The following is a 16,637-nucleotide window of genomic DNA, read 5'->3' as shown; positions in this document are numbered from 1 at the left end:
CGCCCGGCCGCAAAATTTCTTTGAAACAAACACCATTAATATGGATGTTCAAGATAATGCAGACAAAATTCAAAACTCCATAAAATCAATCCTTCTTATTTTAAGGTGGAAAGGACAGAATTAAGAAAAAGAAGAGAAAGAGTCAGGGCCCTGACACTCTACATCTCTAGGTGTTCACAATGTGAGTTTAACATCTTACTTTACCATTAGCACCTCAAGGGTATTTCTGGATGGCACCTGGTGCTAACTTGGGGAAGACAAAAGACTGGTTAATTAAGAAACAAGCTATCTTTCTTCACAGGCTGCACAAACTATTTCTACAACTCTTTCACATGTACAGTCCATCTGTGTTTAAATCCTGGTCCATCATTGACCATATGGCTTTGGGCAAGTGACAGCTTCTCTGAGCTTCAGTTTCCTTCTCTGTCAAATGGGGATAATAAGTAGCAGCTATCTCAGAGGCACTATGTTATGAAGATGAAATGACATCCTGACTGTATAGCCCTTAGCACAGTGCCTGTCAATACAGAAAGACCTCAATAAATGTTAGCTATTAGCTGAATGCCTTAAGCAGTGGTGTTCTCAATCTTGTTCTTTGTTGTCCTGACTGCCATAGTAGCCACAGCTTGTGACCTGTGGGGAATGAAAAGCTCCTTTGGGGATTGTACTAAAGTATGTGGGGAAGAAGAATACCGATCACCCACCTACCCACAATGGAAATGATATATAATGTACAATTTCTTTTATAACAATCCTTATCTTCAGGTAGACATAAGAATTACTAGTAATACTAAAAACCAAAAGAACCCACACCCCTCCATAACATTGACTCTAAATTGTCTGGTCTTTACCCTCTGCCTCCTCCAAGTCTTTTTTGTTGGCTAACAGGATCTCATCACGCTGGTCCGTCAACAGATCAGCCAGATGATGGATAATTTCTGCTCTCTAGAAGAAAGGTACATCATTAAAAAAACAGAGATGTTAATCCAAGAAGAATGCACACCACAGTTTTTAAACCTACTCTTCTGAGAGTGCCAGGCCTTGCTCCCACATCCAAGGTCACCACCGACTGAAATCTCCTGACTTCCCATCACTTTTTCCCACCACTGCTCCCCTTATTTCTTCCTTCCTCTCTCATTGTCAACCTCTAGGTCACTTCTCACTTTTCCTCTTTTTCTCTTATGACTCCTGATTATTATAATTAGCAAACCATGGCTAATTATAATAATCAGGAGTCATAAGAAAAAAAAAGGAGGTGGGGAAGGGGTATGATGGATACAATCTGTAAAAGATTGTATAATCTGTAGGAGATTGTGTAGCTGTACAGGGGCCAGGACTTTGAAGTAACATGATACATAGAGTCTTACTTATTTAATACCATTAACTGGTTTATTTCCAGGTAAGTTTTTACATCTGGTTCTTCCTCGTAAATTATTTATTTAATGCATTTAATCAAAGTGAAAAAATTCAGTCCTAGGTACTTGAAGACACCCCAAACCTGACCCTGCTAGATTAGGAAATGTGGCAAATCAGTATGCTGATTATTGGAGGAGTACAGAGAAGCGGTTTGAAAGGGAAGCTAGGCTCTTCCTTTGCTTTCCTTTCTCTGCTGTTGGAGTTACTTTCTCTTTTCTCAGGCCAAAGGATTCACTAGTATAAACCCATATACATCCTTACTCTCAAATCCATCCTTGACAATATAACCCCTGGGGGACCAGCTCCCAGCTTCCACTTGACCTCCTCACCACTTCCAGCCTCTTCATGTTTGCTACTTAGACTAATTCATGCCAGACAGGTCAGGACTACAACTAGGGAGCAGGCTCTAGAGCTTCCCATCTTCCAGGCAAGTCAGGGGATTTGGAATGGGTTGGGATAAGTAATTTTCCTGCATTTTCATGCCCAGTATGTGGCAGAATTAGGTAACCTTCCTAATCTCATCATTTTTATAATGCTTTTGATCAAAACATCATAGTGATGAAAAGTTATCTTGGGCCTCTGTCTATAAAAGAGAAAATAAAATTAAGAAAAAGAAAAAAGGCAGAGCGAATATGAATCAGACTTGTAACTCAGATAACTCTGTGGCTCACTAGGAATAAAGACAGAGTTAGTAGGTTTGACTCCTGTAACCATACAGCATGACTCACTCTGAAAACTGTAACAATACTGTCAGCTAAGGTTATTACCTGCTCAGGTTCCAAGGTGGCCAACATCCTTCCTCCAGATCGAGCCATTTCTCCCTGCTGCTCAACAGTAGGGCCTGCAAGAATATGTGCAAATATCAGGTCCTGGTCACCTTAGTTCTCTCTCACTTTGCCAGCACATGCACAGGCTCATCATGCCCACAGAAGGAACACATGATCCTTGTTTCACACAGGGGATCAGTATGACCAATAAAATAGCAAAAGAATGTGCCAGATTCACTCGGGCATAAACATAAGAACTGGCCTGTATTTCTGGGGTAGACAATATACTTTAAGTTTCCTAGAATTCTTCTGAATTCCACTTCGGCGATATTTTTTAATGTGTTTACATTTCTGAATGCAGATTATGAGGTAATTCTGTCCTTTGTAAACACTCGACAGCACATACTATATCATATGCATCTTTGCATCTCTAGTGCTTATTACTACCTGGCATCTAACATAGGCCTAGCAAATGTTTCTTGAGAAAATCAATGCTTATATACTTTAACCGAGTGATTGTGCAGAGAATAGGCCTAGCTAGGCAGGTTAGACAGAATTTCACAAAAGCAAAGCAAAATCCAATTTTGCAAATAGTGCTCAAAACAATGCCATATTTCGAAATATTAGTGTATCAATTTTGTGATCTCTAACTAAGCCAGGTGTCATTAGTTCCTATCACAGGACTTGGAACCTTATGAAGAACTATTTACCTGCAGGCTTTACTTCTGAAAAGAAGGTACCAACTTTCTTCCCCTCCACAATGTCTGTGATGACGTGCCCAGACACCTTTGGGTGGGTTCCGTTGGCAATAACAACAGAAGTGCCACCTTGCAAAGCCCAGAGGGCTGCTTTCACCTAATGAGACAGGTTAGATCCAGTAAACATGAGATTCAGATCTACTCACCCACATTTTAAACTTGCAAAAAGATATAAAATACAAGTTGATATTGAACAACTTATGTACACGAAATGTGTTTTTAAAAGTTTAGAAGCTCTGAAAACACATTACAGCTCACACACTTTCCAGCTCAACCTTGGCATGTGTTACTTAAAGGTAAGCCAACCTATCCTTTGTTTCCAGTCTGTTCTCTCTTCAGTCTCCCCAGTATGGGACTCATAACTCCTACACTTGATTTACTGTGCCTCAACTTAGAAACAACTAAGGAGACCAACTGGCTGGGGTTTGACCAGAGTCTGATCTGGAGTACTTTCGGCTTTTCTAAGTGGGGATCTTGTCCTCATCTGTGCTGTTGATACATGTAATGCTGTACCATAGGGGTATAACTTCTAAGAACAATTAATGGGACAAAATTTTTGAAAGATTTCTTTTTTTTTTTTTTTAGGTGGACAGGAAGTAGAATTTATTGGTGAGTATTAAGAGGGGGGCAGCACAGTGGAAGCCCTCATGAGTGCAGGGCCTGCCCCTTGTCCAGAGTGCCACAATTAGGAACGTACTTGACCCATCTGGGATGAGCCGCTTCTCAGCCACCATGTCTTCAAATTTATTGGGATTGAACTTGGTGAAGCCCCACTTCTTTGAGATGTGGATCTTCTGGCGGCTGGGGAGCTTGAACTTGGCCCTGCACAGGTCCTCCATCACATGCTCCTTGTTCTGCAGCTTGGTGCGGATGGACATAACCTGGCCAATGTGAACCCTGGCCACAGTGCCCCAGGGCTTTCCAATGGCACCTCGCATGCCTGTTTGGAGCCTGCACTGGGGTAGTGCAAGGTCAGAAACATGAACATCCATCTGAAAGGTCTGTCTCCAAGGTCCCTTAGAGCAAGCCATACAACAAACAGGCTGCATCACTACCAGGGAAGCTGCTGTTTGCAGCCATTGCACACTGGGCCCCCATGAGGAAAGGAACTCAGTCGGCTTAATTGGCTGCAGGTTGAAAGATTTCATCAAGAAATAGTTGAACTGATAAATGAGAGATTTATGAATTATGAAAAATATATAGGCCCTGCCCTTGCAGAGTTTACAACATGAACACACTGTTCATATAATATTAATGAAAAAAACCTACATACACAGACATAACTAAATGTTGGAATGCAACACTCATTAAATCTATATTTAGGTACGTACATATTTAAGTGTGTATGTGCCTACTATCTGAACCATTAACCCCCAAATAATTACAAAAGTAAAAAGGATACAATACAGTTTGGGCTTTAAAATTGTTATAGGCGTTAAGGCACCAGATTCTTACCTTGGCTTCCATGCCACCCATTCCCACTCTGGACTTGGTTCCAAATGTCACAGACTGCTGATCTCCAGGATAAAATATATCAATAAGTTTTGCATCATCTGACCCTGGGGGGCTGTCAAAAAGGCCTAAAAAATAGACAAGAGTCAGTAATACTGCTTTAATGGAAGTGTCTCCAAGACAGGCCTCCCCAGGGCACCTGCCAATCACTCTGTACTTTACTCATCCAAATGAATGCCACTGCACTACCACCTGCTTTAACCAGAAAAAGAGAACAAAGGATCCGACACTGACAAACAGCTCTAGGAGGACTCACCTTATATACTCCTATAATCTGGCTTGATAAATAAATGTTTCCCCACATCAGACCATGGCCATATCCTTGGCACATTTATTAGCCCTGCCCATATCCCTGGCAAGGTATCCTTAATTCTGCCATTGCTACTTATGATGTTGTGCTTTAAGGACAGAACTGAAAAAGAAGGGTGGCTATTGCAGAAACAGCATAGTAGCCACATACTGTTAAATGTGACTGTTTCCAAGCAGGATGAAATGCACTCCCAATTTTATGAGTGAGTCACTGTAGAGGTTAGGCTGAGTCAGCAGGAGACTGCATGACTCTTGACATTCAATCTGGATTTATTACCATAAAGCGTATGTCCCTTTTATAACTAAGTGGAGTGACATAAAATAGTTACATGAAACGTTACATGCATACAATCCAAGATGAAAAATCATCACAATTTCACTTTGAAAAAGAGTGAGTAGGAGCTTGGAAAAGAAAAAGTGGGGATAACAGGGCGCTAAGAAACTGGAGTTAAATCAAGATCTAAAGTGGACACAGAGGGAAGGCTGGGGACTGGCTGAAGGACATTTTGGGCAGTGATTTTTCTGGTTTCAAGTTACTGCTTTTCCTGTGCTATAATATACCTCTCCCCTCCATCATTCCAAACCTTTAAGACAATCTTGCTACATACTACCTCTCTGAGGGAGTAAGTGAATCAGGGAAGTGAGGAAATCCATGCCCATTGTAGAGCAGAGCAGTGACAACCATAAGCAGTGCAAATTATTACAGGAAAAGAGAAAATAACCTTTCACAATCTGTCAATCTCAACCTACTACTCCACAGCTCTCCAGGATTTAGGGTTAGGATCTTCCCAGAAGATACAGTGCTATGAGATCACAGATTTAGATTTGGAAATTGTTTCAGTTTCATATATTAGTATAGGAAAGATTGGACAATTCTAGCCAAACCTTCTCCAAAGATAGTGAAGGGTTCCTAGCATGCTGATAATGTGCCTACTCCTCCTTTCCCCTTACCCCACCAAGAGCATAGTTAAAATTCAGATACTGTTCTAAAAAATCAACACTCAGTAGAAGACAAATTAGGATAACCACAGTAAGAATGCCAGTCTACCAGTGACCCGATTTTGGTGCTTGAAGCTGCATCAAAATGATTTGCTACAGTCTTGTTTAAATTGGGTTTTATAAATTAATTTCGAAAACTTACATTTTTTTTTTTAACCTTGTCAGGCAGTATAAAAGAGAAGGAAGAGTGTAGCTTTTTTAATTGAACAGACTCAGATTTGAAACTGGCCTCTGTCAAGCACTTGCTATGTGACTTCAGATATACCATTTCATAGATCTGAATTTAATTTTAAATTAAATTTTAAAAAATTATTTCTTCTTCTCTCCCCCCTCCTCCCCCAACAGGGTCTCTGTTTCTGTCACTCAGGCTGCAGTGAGGTGGCATGATCACAGTTCACTGCAGCCTCAACTTCCTGGGCTCAAGTGATCTTACTGCCTCAGCCTTCCCAAGTAGCTGGGATTACAGGCATGTGCCACGTGCCCAGCTTGAACTTAATTTTTAATTTCCTTATCTGTAAAATTGGGTTCACCTACCTACTACCTACTTTGTAGGGTTGCTATAAAGATTGAATAAATTACATTTATCAAGCACCTAGCACACTATGTGCTCATAGTAGAAATTCAATAAATACTTGCTGATTGGCCAGGCGCCATGGCTCACGCCTGTAATCCCAGTGCTTTGGGAGGCCAAGGTGGGTGGATCACGAGGTCAGGAGTTCGAGACCAGCCTGGCCAACATAGTGAAACCCCACTCTGGCCAACATGGTGAAACCCCGTCTCTATTAAAAATACAAAAATTAGCCAGGCATGGTAGCGCATGCCTGTAATCCCAGCTACTCGGGAGGCTGAGACAGGAGAATCACTTGAACCTGGGAGGCGGAGGTTGCGGTGAGCCGAGATCGTGCCACTGCACTCCAGCCTGGGCGACAGAGCAAGACTCCGTCTTGGGGGGAAAAATGAATAGAAAACCTGTTGATTAACCAAAATGCCTTCTTTCTCCACGGTGGCTCTCACTTACCCCAACTTAGCTGTTCCTATCCTGGGACTTCAAATTACAGTGGATAACACAGGACTAAGACTTCTTACAGGTAAAGACATTGACATGCAGGTGTCTTATCTTTGACTTTCCACATGGGCACAGACAGATCAATTCATCTATGTCTGCCCCTGTCTCCACTACGTAGCCCCTGCCCTTACCATACAACTGCCTGAGCGTAAAACAGAGAACAGGTCCTCCCGTGTTAACCTGCCTTGCTGTGGGCTGGGAATTAAGTAGAGGTGTTCTAACCTTCTGGGAATGTAATAGGTGACTTCTGGAATCTTAGATTTTGGACACAGTTACTATATTTCTTATGGGTCAGACTGTGAAATGGAAATAGCTTAAGGAAGCTTGAGAAGAGTGAATGGAAAGACGTATTAGAGCCAAGAGTTGCCCCTCCAGGAAGAAGGGAACAGCAGAGAAGAACAGAGTAACCTATAAGAACATGGTAGCCAGATAGCCTAGACTTCTACAGTGGCTCAAACTTAAAACAATCTGTCCCAACAAAGAAAAAGAAACAAAACAAAACAAAACAAAATAAAGCAAAACAAAACACACACACCAAAAAAACCCATAATCTGTCCTATGGTTCACATTAAAAACTGAAAGTAATCAAAACCACAATGAGATACTACTTCACACCCATTAGGATAGCTATAATAAAAAAGGCAGATAAAAACAACTGAATAACAGCAATGATGTAAACACATTAGAACCTTCATACAATGCTGGTGAGAATATGAAATGGTACAGCTGCTTTGGAAAACAGTCTAGTAGTTCCTCAAAAGTCTTTTAAACAGAGTTACCATGTGACCCTGCAGTTCTAAGGTGAAAAAAAAACATGTTCACACAAAAACGTGTCATGAATGTTCACAGCTAATGTCCATCAATTGATGAACTGATAAACAAAACATGGTCACAGAGTGGCATATTATTCAGCAATAAAAAAAATGAAGTATTAATACATGCTGTAAAATAGATGAACCGTGAAAACATGCTAAGTGAAAAAAGCCAGTCACAAAGGGCCACCATAATATATGATGCCATTTAAATAAAATGTCCAGAACAGGTTAATCCACAGAAACAGAAAGTATACTGGAGATTGCCTAGGGATGGGGAGTGTGGGGAGTGGCTGCTAATGGTTATGGAGTTTCTTATTGGGGTGCTGAAAGGGAAAGTGTTCTACAAATGACTGTGGTTTTGGTTGCACAATTATGTGAATATACTAAAAATCACTGAATTGTACACTTTATTTATTTATTTTTGAGATAGGGTCTTGCTCTGTCACCCAGGCTGGAGTACGGTGGTGCAATAACAGCTCACTGCAGCCTGGAACTCCCAGGTCCAAGTGATCCTTCTGCTTCAGCCCCGAGTAGCTGGAACCATAGGTGCATACCACCATGTCCAGCTAACTTTTCTATTTTTTGTAGAAACAGGGACTCACTGTATTGTCCAGACTGATCTCGAACTCCTGGGCTCAAGTGATCCTCCTGCTTTGGCCTCCCAAAGTGTTGGGATTATAGGTGTGAGCCACCACGCCAGGACAGAATTGTTTTTTTTGTTTTTTTTGTTTTTTTTTTTGAGATGGAGTCTCGCTCTGCCTCCCAGGCTGGAGTGCAGTGGCTGGATCTCAGCTCATTTTGGGTTTACGCCATTCTCCTGCCTCAGCCTCCTGAGTACTGGGACTACAGGCGCCCGCCACCTCGCCTGGCTAGTTTTTTATATTTTTTAGTAGAGACAGGGTTTCACCGTGTTAGCCAGGATGGTCTCGATCTCTTGACCTCGTGATCCGCCCGTCTCAGCCTCCCAAAGTGCTGGGATTACAGGCTTGAGCCACCGCGCCCGGCCAGGACAGAATTGTAAACTTCAAGTAAGTGAATTGTATAGTATGTGAATTATATCTCTATAAAGCTGTTATTTAAGAAAAACAACTGAAAGCACCTGGAAATAATATTTCAGTATTCAAACTACATCTCTTAGACTCGCCCACCCTGTTTTGAATCATAAAAGCCCCTTGTCAGAACATAAGGCTAATGATCTATAGCAAAAAAAAGATCAGAGGGACTCAAAGAAAGAGGGAAACTCACGTGCTCATACATGTAGCATTTAAAACAAAGGGCAGATAAAAGAAAAAAGCATTACTTTGTACCTTCTACATCTGAAAGAACAATCAAGAGGTCAGTTTTCATTTCCACAGCCAGTCGGGCAGCCAGGCTATCATTATCTTTAACACTAATAACCTAGAATGCAGATTAAAAAGTCATGAGTGAGTGAGCTAAGCAGTCCAAAAAGAAATTCATGGATGCACCCAGCCAAGCTCAGGCAAAACCAAGCTAAGTTCAGGCAAAACCAATGAACCCAAATATATAGATGACAGCTCTTGCAGGTCCCTTCTGTCTGCAAAGCACAGCATCTACTGGCAATCCCTTTTCCAAACATGCAGTCTTCTAGCCACTGAAATATACAAGCCATGCTGATTGCACCATCTTAAGTGACTATAGCACCTCACCCTGTTGAATGCAACCACAAGTTCAGAAGAGCTTATGCAATCACTGCTCCACGACAACAGTTTCTCTCACAACTTTTCCATCTTGTTTATGCCAAACTTCCGGTGTTAGTGCATGCAGCATAGCATGGTGTTAGTGTCTCCAGCATGCTTAACCCTTAGAAATACTTTACCCACATTTACCCCCTGCAGGTCACTGTTGGGCTCAGCTGGGGGGACAACAGCATCATTTGTGTTGACAATGGGGACAATGTTCATTCTAAGGAGTTCATGAAGTGTTCCATTGAGGTTCCGGCGCTTCTGCTCATCATGGAAATCCAAATTGGTCACCAAAATCTAAAAGGATTAAAGAGATGGAAAATGCAGGAGGGATAAAAATGCTAAACTTCCCAGTATACAAAAGATGCTAAGAGTAGGGGAGTTAAACTTTAGGTTTCTGGGGCCCCATGCAGATTAGAATGAAATACACATATCTGGGTGCTATCCAATTCTTTGTTTTTTCAAGACAGGGTCTTACTCTGTCACTCAGGCTGTAGTGCAGTGTCATAATCTCTGGTTAGTGCAACCTCCACCTCCTGGGTTCAAGCAATTCTCAAGCCTCAGCTTTCCAAGTAGCTAGGATTAAAGCACGTGCAGCTAATTTCTGTATTTTTAGCAGAGACAGGGTTTTGCCATGTTGGCCAGGCTGGTCTTGAACTCCTGGCCTCAAGTGATGGGATTACAGATGTGACTCACTGCACCTGGCCCCAATTCTTGTAGAGATAAAAAAAAAAATTACAATAAACTGAAAGATTTATGTAAGAATGTTCAAGACTTCTTGCAAAAGTACTTTAATCCTCAGAGAGCTACCAAATCCCAAAATCTCATCCATTTACAAAATTAAGAAATTAATGTATCTATTTTTAGAGGGATATTGGGGGAATCAGTGATTATCCATTAATTTCTTTTTTTTTTTTTTTTTTTGAGACGGAGTCTTGCTGTCACCCAGGCTAGAGTACAGTGGCCGGATCTCAGCTCACTGCAAGCTCCGCCTCCTGGGTTCACGCCATTCTCCTGCCTCAGCCTCCCGAGTAGCTGGGACTACAGGCGCCGGCCACCACGCCCGGCTAGTTTTTGTATTTTTTAGTAGAGACGGGGTTTCACCGTGTTAGCCAGGATGGTCTCGATCTCCTGACCTCGTGATCCGCCTGTCTCAGCCTCCCAAAGTGCTGGGATTACAGGCTTGAGCCACCGCGCCCGGCCATTAATTTCTTTTCTTTTTTTATAGAGAGGGACTTGCTCTGTTGTCCAGGCTGGACTTGAACTCCTAGTCTCAAGTGATCCTCCCACCTCAGCCTCCTGAGTAACTGGGACTAAAGATGCACACTGCTGTGCCCCAGCAATTTCTAAAATACCTCTGTATCCTAGGATCTGATTCAGGGCCTGGCCATAGTAGGCCCTTAAATATTTGGCGAGTGAGTGAATAAATTATTTACCCTGCTTAGAAAAGTGTGTTAGACAAAATGGAATAGGGCTGTGTTATCATTGCTCTTGCTCTGAAGCAGATTATTACTGGAGTTAACTAAGACTGTGTGTGAGCATGTGGGGTTAGTCTGAGAAATTTATGGAGGTTAGTCTTGAGTCACACGCTGAAAGAGGGACAGAACACAACTTGGTTCAAGGGAGGAGATGAGCATAAGGTGCTCAAAGGCACAATGGAGATGGGTGTGTGGGCTGGTAAACAGCTCTGCTTTCTAGCTTGAACTAGAATTTTATGCAATGTTTAGGAGAAAAAGATAAATGGGTAAATGGGGATAGCAAGAAACTAAATGGCAACAAACCTTGAGGCTCAACAATAAATAATGTAATCTCTCTAACGTTTATGGAAGAGGGTTCTTGCTGTGTAGGGCAGGCTGAGGTAGGGAAAGTTCGAAGCAAATAGTAAAGAAAGCAGGCACTGAAACAGTCAAAGTGAGGATGGTTAAGGGTCTGGCTATGGTAACTGAGAAGAATATAGCAATAAAACAGTAGCCTTAATGATATATAAAACACAGGAAACATATACATAGAAAAATAATTCACTCACTCACTTGATAAAAAATTTGTTAAGTACCTCTGAAATGCCAGGGTCTAGTTGCTGGAATGGAGAATAAGAATGTTGATGGTTTGGGGAAAAATAAAATGGGGCATATTTTTGGAAGGGAAGATCATGAACTCCTTTTCAGAAAAGCTTAGTTGTGCCGGACACAGGACTAGGTCAAAGCTGAACATACAGATTCTAGTCACGATGGTGAAAGAACGAACAATTAATATAAACCCGTGGGTAGGAGAGACAAGTAGGAGGTCTAAAGGTCCAGGAAAAACACCTGTCACTAAAATAGCTTCACAAACATGGCCTGGGGATCTCAGCACGAAGGTAGGAGATAAAGAGTCCCAAGAGGGAAATGCACGTGTTTAGACAAGTGCAATCTGTTGAGGGAAAATCAGTTTCCCTTCTACGAAGAAAAAACAAGCTGTTTTAAGTGTTTAAGTCTTTAACCTGGCAAACTACCTACTGGAAATTTTCAAAAGCCACTGATAATGGTCTTCTATATAATATTACTGAAGAAAATAAGGAACCACAGGATAAGGTATAAAGGGCAAATATTTCCTGTAGATATGATGGCCTTGGGGGAAGACACAGGTGTGAGAGGAAACAGCCCAGGGATTGAAGCTTGCTGGGAACCGGAGGGGCAGAGCTCTTCTTTCACTCAATGTAAATGGAAACAATGGCTGATGCTGCACGGACTCTTAATGCTACTGTCATTCAAAACAAAACAAAACAAAAACTCTCAAAAAGTATCATCCCTGGGGAAAACCAAACCAAAGCAAAACCATGGCTCTTGGACTTGAGCTTCCTCACCCAGCTCCAGGCACTTTAAAAAAATTAAAGACCAAAATTGTCACTGGACTGTAGAGACGAGAAAGCAGATAATAAAGAAGAGTGATAGAAATAGAGATTTATATTGCATTTATACTAAGAGAAAGAAGCTAAGATTACAGAAAGTGGGGTCCCCAGTCATAGGCAATGGGATAAGCCCATGCCTTTCTGTTTTAACTCACTGACATGAGGACACTCTGGTGATACCAGAACATCACTGTGGGTACAAACAGGCAAATGATGGAGAAACAAAAAAAAGTAATAGGAAATGAAGAAGCAAAACTTGAAACAATATATGTATACATAACAATATCACCCTTGCAAAATAACATCTGTGCATGTAGTGCACATGTAAAATAACATCCATAATATAAAATAACGGCTATTTTACATCTTTATAGGTAAAGGGGTTTCAAAATAAAATAATTTGGGAGTTAGATTTTTTTTTCAGTTGTTTCCTGAAGTGGCTGCTATTTAGATGTCTCTAGTGTGTAGCTGTACAGTTGATTAAGAATATAATTCAAAAAAATTCAGGAGATTTAGGTAAAAATGAAACAATGTAGAAAGAAGGTTCTAGAACATTTAGGGGTAGCCACCAAAAATTCATAAGTCCCATGAGGACTGGAATCATGTCTCATTTGTTCACCACAGTATCCCCAATGCCCAAGACTGCTAGATACACCATAGGTGCTCAATAAATATTTGCTGAATGAGTGAAAAACCAGACACCCACCAGCATTCCTCTTTCCCTTCAAAGCTTAATAAGTATCTGCTATAAAAGGCAACCAACCAGCTGCAAAGGGAAGCAAGCCACCTGATATCAAAGAAGCAGTGAAATAAAGCTGTTTAACCTCTCTGTCTTCAGAAGTGTTAGCACTTGTAATCCTAAGTGTTACTAGGGTAACACGAGCTAATACTGAGAATGTATTATGTACCAAACACTATACTAAATGCTTTTCATGTATTTTCTCACTGAGCCCTTCCAAAAATTATCTGAAATAGGCACTGATATTATCCCCATTTTCAGATGAGGAAACTGAGGCACAAAAAGGTTAGATAAAAAACTTTCTTCAGATAGCAAGTGATGAAGCTGACACCATATTCTAGTAGACTAGCTCCAGACCCCTTTGTTCCACAAGAACCACCCTCAAACAGGTCCCACACCCCTTTCAAAGCCCAGCCTCTCACCTGGGCAGCACAGATGCTGTACTGCGTAAACATAGCCTCATACAAGGCCATCAGCCCACTCTGTCCGGCAGCTGCACAGGCTCGTGCTTCTAAGACTGGAATTGCCTGTAATATACCAATGAGACAAGGTGTGGTAGGGAATGAGGGAAGAAGACCTGAAGGTCCATTTTAACGTGTGAGGAAGCAGCACTCACCATCTCTTTCAGCTGGTTCTGCCCTGAGTGTAGGGCCTGCCGCACGCTCTGAGACAGAAGGATCTCATGGCGCAAGCGTTGTTTGCCAAAGGCTACAGCTCCGCTGGTCACCAGCATCATCTCTCTGCCCTGATTCTGCAGCACTGATACCTGGCGTTGAGAAAGGAAAGGGGACCACAAGTCACTGTACTGTCTCATTCATCTTTTCACAAGGGATGGAGGTAGGGTGGACTATTGAGTAGATCCCAAATGCTGGTTTATGAACCAGCATGTGGCTGGCTCTGGAAGAATCAACCAGACTGTCTAGTAAAAACGCAGATTTCTACATCCTGTCTCAAATTTCTGTTTAGCAGGTGGCAGATAAAAATCAGACATTTTAATTTATTTTTTAATTAAAACAATTGGCTGGGCATGGTGGCTCATGCCTGTAATCCCAGCACTTTGGGAGGCCAAGGCAGGCAGAACGCCTGAGCCCAGGAGGTTCAAGACCACCCAGGCAACATGGCAAGACCCAATCTCTACAAAAAATATAAAATTTAGCCAGGCATGGTGGTGCATGCCAGCTATCTCAGGAGGCCGAGGTAGAAGGATCACCTGAGCTCAGGGAGGACGAGGCTGCAGTGAGCTGTGATCGCACCACCACACTCCAACCTGGGCAATAGAATGAGAGAGATGCTGTCTCAAAAACAACAACAAAAAGAACCCTATGAAAAAAAATTTTTTAAGACAGAGTCTTGCTCTGTCACCCAGGCTGGAGTGCAGTGGCAGAAATGTGGCTCACTGCAGCCTTGGCTGCCTAGGCTTAAGTGATCCTCCTGCCTCAGCCTCACAAGTAGCTGGAACTACAGGCTCATGCCACCATGCCTAGCTAATTTTTCTTTTTTAATGCATTTTTGTAGAAATAGAGACTCATTATGTTGCCCAGACTGGCCTCAAACTTCTGGTCTCAATCCATCCTCCTGCCACGGCCTCCCAAAGCTGTGATTTACAGACATAAGCCACCTGGCCTAAGTAAGACATTTTTAATGAGGAAATTCTGGTGTCTAGCCAAGTTTTACATCTATAGGACATGACTGTATTAGGTTGGTGCAAAAGTAATTGCATGTCAATTACCATTGACAGTAATGGCAAAAACCACAATTACTTTTGTGCCAACCTAATATTTGCAGGCAGTGTGTAATACAGAAGGCCTAGTTGCTCCAAGAAATGAGCCCAGAATAAAAGTCCGCAGGTAGGAAATGCAATGTAGACTCAGCAGATGGCTTCTCAGGTTCTAAGGCTTAACCTGAGTAAATGAGGCTGTTCTGGTGGCACATCTAATCCTATGGGTTGCCTCTGCCTACACCAGGGGCAGATGCTGACCTTGTTCTGCTCTGCCTGCCCAGAACCAAATGTGGTCATTTTGTTTCCTACCTTAAGCAGACCTACATGAAAAAATTAAAGACTCAAGATGCAATAAAGTCAATATTCCTAAACTGTCCTTTCCTTCTGATGTCTGAACCCTTTTAACTGGTCCAGGAACTCACAAACAGCTATGATAAACCATGATTTAAAACAATAACAACTTTTTTTTTTTTTGAAACAGGGTCTTGCTTTGTCACCCATGCTGGAGGACAGTGGCACAATCACGGCTCACTGCAACCCTGACCTCCAGGACTCAAGCAATCCCCCCACCTCAGCCCCCTAAGTAGCTTCCCAAAATGCTGGGATTACAGGTGTGAGCTACTGTGCCTGGCCCCGACAACTATTTTATCACAGAAAGTTTCAGCTGCCTGAGGTGGGAGGATTGCTTGAGGCCAGGAATTCGAAACCAGCCTGGGCAAAATAGCAAGACCCCATATCTATGAAAAATTAAAAAAAAACAAAAACAGCCAAGCAGCATGTGCCTGTAGTACCAGCTACTCAGGAGACTAAAGAAGGATCCCAACTGAGCCCAGGAGTTCAGGGCTGCAGTGAGCTATGATTACACCACTGCATTCCAGCCTAGGCGACAGAGCAAGACCCACTCTCTAAAATAAATAAATAAAAATCAAAAAAAAAGAGAAAATTTCATATTTAACCGAAGTGGTGAGAATAGTATTATAAATCCCCATGTATATACCACACAGTTTCACCAACTATCTCTCATGGCCAATTTCCCAGTCTCCAATAACCGCTCTATACCCTCACCATTGTTTTAATACAAATTCCAGGCAACAGACATGTTATTTCATCTGTAAGTAGTTCAGTAATAACTGCTAAAAGATAATCATATATATTATATATAATATATAATTATATATATTTCTCTCTCCACAAAACCATTATCATCTGGAATATTTCAATGATTTCCTTCATATCAAATAGCCAGTGTTCGTATTTTTCCAATTTTTTTTTAGCTTGCTCAAATTGAGATGCAAATTAAACCCTGCATTACAAATTAATTGAAGTATCTCTCAAGTCTCTTTAATTCATGGGTTCCCCTCTCCATCAGTTTTCCCCCTTGTAATTTTTGTGAAACTAAGTTGTTTATTCTTTAGGATTTCCCAGCCTACATTTTCCCAATTGTGTCCTTATGGTATTAATACTGCACTTTGTATATCCTATAAACTGCTGTTTGGTTTGAAGGCTTTTTTTCCCCCAACAAGTCTTTATAAGTTGTGGTGTACACGTCCATCAAGGAGATACATAATGCCTGGTTATCTTTCTTTTTGTGATGTTAGCATCTGTTGATGATCATTGCCAAGATCCACTATTCCATTAGGAGCTGCAAAATGCTGATACTCTAACTCAATGATTCCTTCATTTATAATCTGGAATAATTCCAAAAGGGAAATTCTCCTTTACCAACTATTTGGTTACCCTGAGGTACACTTTGCCTATGAAAAGCAGGACAAATGTGTGTCTCCTCCCTTTTACTAATCCATTTTCAATATAATGAGTAGCTTCTCTAGTGCCCTCCAAAAATGGTCAATGAAATTTTTTTTTTTTTTTTTTGAGACGGAGTCTCGCTCTGTCGCCTGTGCTGGAGTGCAGTGGCCGGATCTCAGCTCACTGCAAGCTCCGCCTCC

At 41.7% G+C, this 16,637-nt stretch overlaps 1 protein-coding gene across 3 annotated transcripts in view; it reads right to left on the bottom strand.

Moving 5' to 3' along the window:
• Nucleotides 1-16,637, bottom strand: part of ALDH18A1 (aldehyde dehydrogenase 18 family, member A1) — a 54,029-nt gene that overhangs the window by 20,195 nt on the left and 17,197 nt on the right. For 2 of the 3 annotated variants that reach the window (XM_011963918.1, XM_011963921.1), the window contains 8 exons: nucleotides 13,588-13,737; nucleotides 13,394-13,498; nucleotides 9,484-9,642; nucleotides 8,950-9,040; nucleotides 4,397-4,521; nucleotides 2,894-3,038; nucleotides 2,184-2,257; nucleotides 852-945 (listed from right to left, as the gene is read on the bottom strand). In XM_011963918.1, the coding sequence (XP_011819308.1) occupies nucleotides 852-945; nucleotides 2,184-2,257; nucleotides 2,894-3,038; nucleotides 4,397-4,521; nucleotides 8,950-9,040; nucleotides 9,484-9,642; nucleotides 13,394-13,498; nucleotides 13,588-13,737 (943 nt within the window). The remainder of the gene's footprint in view (nucleotides 1-851; nucleotides 946-2,183; nucleotides 2,258-2,893; nucleotides 3,039-4,396; nucleotides 4,522-8,949; nucleotides 9,041-9,483; nucleotides 9,643-13,393; nucleotides 13,499-13,587; nucleotides 13,738-16,637) is intronic. The other variant, XM_011963919.1, reaches the window with a different exon arrangement.

Source organism: Colobus angolensis, unplaced genomic scaffold, assembly GCF_000951035.1.
Source record: "Colobus angolensis palliatus isolate OR3802 unplaced genomic scaffold, Cang.pa_1.0 Scaffold630, whole genome shotgun sequence".
In the NCBI taxonomy this organism is placed as follows: domain Eukaryota; kingdom Metazoa; phylum Chordata; class Mammalia; order Primates; family Cercopithecidae; genus Colobus; species Colobus angolensis.
This window is presented reverse-complemented; position numbering and strand designations above follow the sequence as displayed.